This window comes from Psammomys obesus, unplaced genomic scaffold (assembly GCF_907164565.1).
Source record: "Psammomys obesus unplaced genomic scaffold, mPsaObe1.curated_primary_1811, whole genome shotgun sequence".
In the NCBI taxonomy this organism is placed as follows: Eukaryota; Metazoa; Chordata; class Mammalia; order Rodentia; family Muridae; genus Psammomys; species Psammomys obesus.
In genome coordinates this window covers 20795232-20801676 of record NW_026585689.1, presented here as the reverse complement: position 1 = coordinate 20801676, position 6445 = coordinate 20795232, and the positions used below count along the sequence as shown (strand labels likewise).

Here is a 6445-nt window from a genome sequence, read left to right as displayed (position 1 = left end):
AAAAATCAGAGGCCGTGGCCAGAGAATAGAAAACTAAATTTCCCAGGTGATGGAGGTTTATCTAAGCTGTACACATGGGAGTGTAGAGATATGTGGAGTACAGGTAGAGGTCACTGTATGGTGGGCACAGCCGGTCATTCACACAGTGTTAATTCTGTCTCACAACCAGGACAGGGAATGAGGTGGAGAAGAAATATCTATAGAAAGACCCTCTTGGCTGCAGAATAACTGGGCAGGTGGCAACATAACCCCACCCTTCCCATTCCCAGAATCCACAGTCCACTTTGGCTCAGTTCATGCTAGCCCAGTTAGTTACTCTAGCCTACTTTCCCCTGAAAATTAGAAAATAACAGAAAATAGAGAAAAAAAAAAGGCAAATAAAACTATTGCCTGGCAATACCTCACAGGCAAGCCTTGAGTGATTAAAAAGTGCAATCTGTTACAGAAAACATGAGGAGGGCAACATACTCCATGCTTCCTCATGCCTTGCAGTACAGGCAAAGAGATAAGACTATGGGAGCAGTCACGTGGATACTGACATAATTGAAGAAGAGTGACACACTTAAAATGTTCTTCTGCAAAATGCAAATGTAAACCAAGACACGCCACAGATAATGAAACCCACTATGGCCCCTCCTGTCTACTCAGCTGTGTGCACAGTGGAGAGTATTCCCTCAGCTGACTGGCTAACTCCCTTGGGTTACTTAGCAAGGCCACATTTTCATTCAGACCGGTCCTTACCTACCCCTGCTTCTGCAATCTGGCTTTCTTTTATTTATCTATTTGGTGCTGGAGATGTCCTCACACCTGCCAGCATGTGCTCCCCCAGCCACATGGCTTTTCCTTCTTTAATTCTGAAGTCTGATATGGCATGGTTCACCTGTAACTTTAATACTTTCAGTAAAGAAATACTTCTGCAGGTTTGTGTTTCTACCTGATCTCCTTTGACAGTAACAGAATGATTCAAACCATGGTCAATTCTAAGAGCAGTTTGAAGATCGGAGACAGAGTTTCTAAAAAGGATCCACCTGGCTATAACTTTAAACTTAATTTTTGCCACTCTCCTCCCATACCATATTTTTTTTTTTAAAAGAGAGATCGTTAAACACTGTATTAATTTTAAGGAAGAAATAAAAATCATCTACTTCAGACACAAGAGACACTCAGACACTTACTATTCCTAAATACATCGCAGAAGTAGTGTACTTCAAATGAAACGAGGACTGGTAGAGAAAGCAGGAACAGTGGTGCAGTCCTGTAATTACAGCACTGAAGAGGCAATGACAGGAGGATCACAAGTTCAAGGCCAGCCTCTGGTGTGTAACAAGACCGTGTCTCAAAGGCAAAAAAAGACAGAAAACATAGATATATAAAAAAATTTGAAAACAATCTATCCTTAGAGCACAAGTGAAACAGAGTTAAGGACTTGAATGAAACAAAACAACAGCAATGTAGGAAAATCAATGGGAAGGTTTTCCTCTTGGGACATAAATAGAAACTAGACTGAAATCTTGAAGTTATTCTTCCGGTCTAAGCGTAGGCCTCCTGTCAGCACTCAGGAAGATCTTGATTACTTGAACTGGTTGTCAATCAGGGTCCCCTTCATTTTTGCTTTCTTGGCTTCCAATTCAGCCAGCTCTTGCAGTCGCCTCTTGCTCATGCCTTTGCGCTCCAACTGTATTTCAATCACCTTGGCATTCTGTGCGTAGGAGTCAGCAACTTCCCTTGCTTCTATCTCTTCTTCCTCTTCATCGATGGTAGACACAGTAACGGAGCTGAACTTGCCCATGTCTTTAGTCCGCTTGGTCATCATAACCTTCTTAGGAGGCTCTTGTTTCTGAGTGTATATGTTAGTTTTCCCAAAGCCTTGGCCGAATTTCACCACTGCTCCGTCTACAATGAAGGTCACGGGAGCACTCTTCGGCTGGGACTGGTAGAAAAGGGGCAGTCCACACTTTGAACACTTCTTCCTGTACTGGCGTTCAATGCCCTCAGGCCTCCGAAGGTAGGTGGTTTCCTCGTCTTCTGTGTTACAAAACTTATGGGCATGTTTGGCAGCATCGATCACGCGAGACCGGTCCCGCGGCCTCATGGGTAATTTCTCTAACTGGCAATCCAGCACCAGGACCATCTGGCCACACAAACAGTAGTAGACGTGGAGGGGCTTCTCACCGTCATCGTACTCCTCGCGGTCCCGGGTGTCGGAGCAGACCACCGACCGGGACACGACTTTCGGCATAGTTCCGGTGGAGCAGCCAGAGGAATACACAAGGACAGGAAGAGCCGGGCCAAGATGGCCGCAAACTACTTCTTAAATAGCGGAATGCTTTACTCTCGGGAAGCCGACTGCAGGCTTTTAAATGTAGTTCCCCTTTGGAATAGTAAATAAACAAATAAATATAGCCCGTCAACAATCAAACAAAAACAATCACCACTTTGGGGATGCGGCCGTTTTCTTCTCTTCTTACCAAGCAGTGTCAGAATCATTACGTCCACCTTAAAGAACTTTAAAGTCCTCCAGTGTGCTCTCGGGTCATTACTTTTATTTGTCTCAATAGGTGAAGACATTGGAGTTGGGTCACCAAGGCAGAAACAGTCTTCAGCATAGAAAAGGAGCTCAGAGTCTCGGCTACAGTCTTAGGTATAGAACTAGCTTTAGGTGAAAGCATGGTGACTCCTACAGAACCCTAAGTCTGTTGGTGACTTGGATGGTCATCAGGGTAGGTGTTTCATTTGTAGGCATGTACTGGAGAAAAGAAGACTGCAGGGGTAAACAAACCAAGATCTTTTTATCTAGATCTGAGGAGTACCATCTCCACCCAGGAACACTTAGACGGAACAAGGACACACTCTGTACAGAGAAGATCCGTCAGATCTTGATAGTCAGCCTTAGGTGTTCAGGCTCTTTAATGCCTTTAAAGTAAAACTGTGCCCCATTACTGTTGACAAACCTCACAGAAGAGAGAAAAAAAAAATGTCAGAAGCATGAGATCTCTCTGACCAGTGACTCCACCCCAAGAAGGAAAAAGGTAACTGTGAAGGCTCAGAAATTCTGGGATCAGGCAGACTTGAAACAGCCTTCGCCCGAGCGAACATCACTGACCTGAGCAGACACAACTCCAGAAAGTCATTGTGTGTATTTTCTCCCGTTAAAGTAACCTGTGGCTGAAGAGCACTAAATCAACAAAGTGCTTACACTGCAAGCAACAGGACCTAAATTTAAGCCTCAGAAATCATATGTAAAGAAACAAACAAACATATGTAAACAACAAACGAAAAACAAAAACCAAAAAAACAAAACAAAAATACAAAAACAAACAAACAAACAAACAACAACAAAAAAAAAAAACCGAATGGCATATGTCTGTGACCCCAGCTCCAAGAAGGCAGAGACAGATACCTACTACAGCTTTATGTTAGCCGATCTACTCTCTCTGGAAAATTGTGAGACACCCGGGATCATAAAGGTAGCGGCCACCAGGGGTTGACCTCTAACCCCCACATGTTTATGCACACATACATACACAGGAGAACATACGACTTGTGCCTGCATACATAATATACACTAACACACCTATATCATACACAAAACAAAGGCAAATATATATCTCTAGCTCAACCTCTGTTACTTTATTGTGTTGTGAATGATTTTTAACACTTGTTAGTACCATCATACCTAATTATTCAAATATAGACAATATAATTTTTGTAACATGAGTGACAACAGTTTTGAAAAAAAAAACTAGAAGGATGAAAATGGTAGTTGTTTAGATAGGCTTAGTTATGCTGTAGTATCATGTATGTGAGGGACAGATACAGTACAATGTGCTGTGTGTCTGCTTCACATTTTCAATATCTTCTCTGGGCAATGACACAGCACAGAAGGCAGCCATTTTGCAGGTGAAGTTAGATAAATTGTTGGTATCAATTAAAACATTTCCAGTAGCTTATAACATAATATTTGGAAACCTGAATGCTAGGTACTGTTAGTTGTAATCTTTGCAAATACTGTAAGTTCAGTCAAAATTTATAGTCCATTCAAAATTCTTAACTGTTATTTATGGCAATTTTCAACTATTATACAACAACATACTTGATGGATAAATCTAGTACTATTTGCTGGTGATGCAAGTACAGATTTAATTGTATTATTTTCCTCTTCTTAAAATGTGCTAAAATGTTTACATTATTATGTTCATTTTTAACCCTACATTGCTTCTGAGATCTAACCAACCATGGTGCCCCCTAGTGGTTGGAAAATAACTTGCCATCCAATGGCTCAAATTTAAATTGTTAATATTTTATAAGACTTCATTGACTCAGAGACCTGATAGGCTAGTGTCAAATAGAAGGGGAGGAGAACCACCCTATCATTGGACTAGGGAAGGGGCAAAGGGGTAGAAGAACAAGGGAGGTTGGTATTGGGAGGAGAGAAGTGAGAGGGCCACAGTTGGGATACAAATTAAATAAATTGTAATAAATGTTTTGATAAAAAAGTATACTTAAAACATAAAACAAATCTTCAAAAAATTCAAAAAGAAACTGACTAAAATACAATTAAGTCGAAAATTATTCAGCAAAATTCAAGAATCAATTATTCTTTACCCAATGTTGACTTTTCTCAAAAGTAATAAAGTAACATTCCTATAGAAATTACACAGTTTTGTAATGGTTATCAAGTAGAAGGAATAATCCTTAGTGTTCTATATCAACTACTCCATCATTCTATATGTCCTCTATTTATTATATATCACCCTCATATATGTCATTTCTCTCTACAAATCATATATATATATATATATATATATATATATATATATATATATATATATGCAAATACATAGAGAAAACTATATTGCATAAGTTTTCTATATAGAATGGAGACTTTTTCACAGGCAGAAATAATTACAACATGATTTCAATACAAAAATCTCTACAAAAAAATTTTCAAGTACTTAGTCCCCAGGCATAATTTTCTATTGTGTTAAATGTATCAAGTTTCAATTCTGGATTAAATATTTAAACGAAGCACATATTCAGGCTCCATCTTCTCCCTTATTCTATGATTATGATTGAAATGTTAAACAGAAATATAGAAACTTATTTGATATAAAAAGGCAGTTATTGAAACAATTTTAGGGAAAATACAAGGTACTAATATAGTCTGGGATAATCCTTTTTTTCTGGAAGGCTGTAACAATATAGTTTAATAATTTATATTTATGCTTGAATAACCCAAGACCATAAATGTAGTTACATGCAAGCAACAAAATAAAAGCTAAAATTAAACATTCAACTTGATAAAATACATAGGACTATTGATACTAAAGCCAGTCCTGGAATAGAAAAGACATTAGTTATAGAATGAAAATCAAAGTTGTCATTATAAATGCAGAACACTTTCACAGAGACCAGTGGATCGATCACTTCAGAATTTATGTGTCTTTATATGGAATTTACATGAGTCATAAAACACTGAAAGGAATATTTTCTACCACACAATCTTGACTTCCTTCAACCAACTTAGAAATAAATTGCCCACAATTCTTAGTCCCTAATATGTGCACAGTGAACATGTTTAGTTAATAGTTTTCCTTGACTAAACACTGTACTGAAGTGCCAGAAGATTGTCTGTAAGCAGAACACTGGACCTGTTTATATTTGATTTGCTTTCCCAGTTTTTCTTTTCTTACTATTTTGTTCTGTATTCCATAAAACTATATTACTTTTCACTTTTCATCCCCTCAGAAAGAGAAAACAGAATCAAAAAACACCCATGAAAGAAGCTCTGTCCAATAATTGTTGCCATCCTTTTATTTGAGGAACCTAAAATATAAAATACAGACTATATATTTCGGTTGAGTTTTAGAAGAACACAGAAAGGCTAGACAAAAGGTTTAGCAGTTAAGAGCAATTTCTGCTCTTTCAGAGGATCTGGGTTAAGTTCCCAGCACCAAAATGAAGTCTCACAACCACCTGTAACTCCAAATCCAGGGGACTTAACAACAGTTTCTGGCCTCCAGCATTAGGGTTCGGCAGCAAAAGTACCTTATAGCATACCAAGGTGTGCTGAAAAGAGACTGCAAAATGCACCAGATCTTACACGAGAGGTTAATTGGGGAGAGTGTATAGAGGGTGAGAAGAGGAGGCCCTGGCATTTTATAAGATGGTATGTTGCATTAAGGTGATCCACCACATGCTCATAGGGAGAGAGTGGAAATGTTTCACATATGGGCAGCTGCTGCTGCTGCTGTACCACTGTAGCCAAGTTACTGAAGGTGAGCTTAGTGGTGGGGTATTCCAATATCCCTCCCTTTCCTTTATTATAAAATGTGAGGGAATATTTAGACTTGACTGGTGGGGCAGGGAGGAGGGTGCTAGGCTCTTTAGACTGCTTCCTGCTCTCTAGGGTGTAGAAGGACATTGTTGACTTTCACCTACAGGG

General features: G+C 39.2%; 1 protein-coding gene across 1 annotated transcript; it reads right to left on the bottom strand.

Annotated features, from left to right (window-relative positions):
* Positions 1-1555: 1555 nt before the first annotated feature.
* LOC129667095 (STING ER exit protein-like) lies at positions 1556-2239 on the bottom strand. Its single transcript, XM_055594534.1, has one exon. It carries the CDS (start codon positions 2237-2239, stop codon positions 1571-1573), a length of 669 nt encoding a protein of 222 aa, XP_055450509.1. The 3' UTR covers positions 1556-1570.
* Positions 2240-6445: the final 4206 nt, after the last annotated feature.

What these genes read in the sequence shown, in the direction of transcription:
- LOC129667095 (XM_055594534.1), bottom strand. Translation starts at nt 2,239, where the DNA reads ATGCCGAAAGTCGTGTCCCGGTCGGTGGTCTGCTCCGACACCCGGGAC.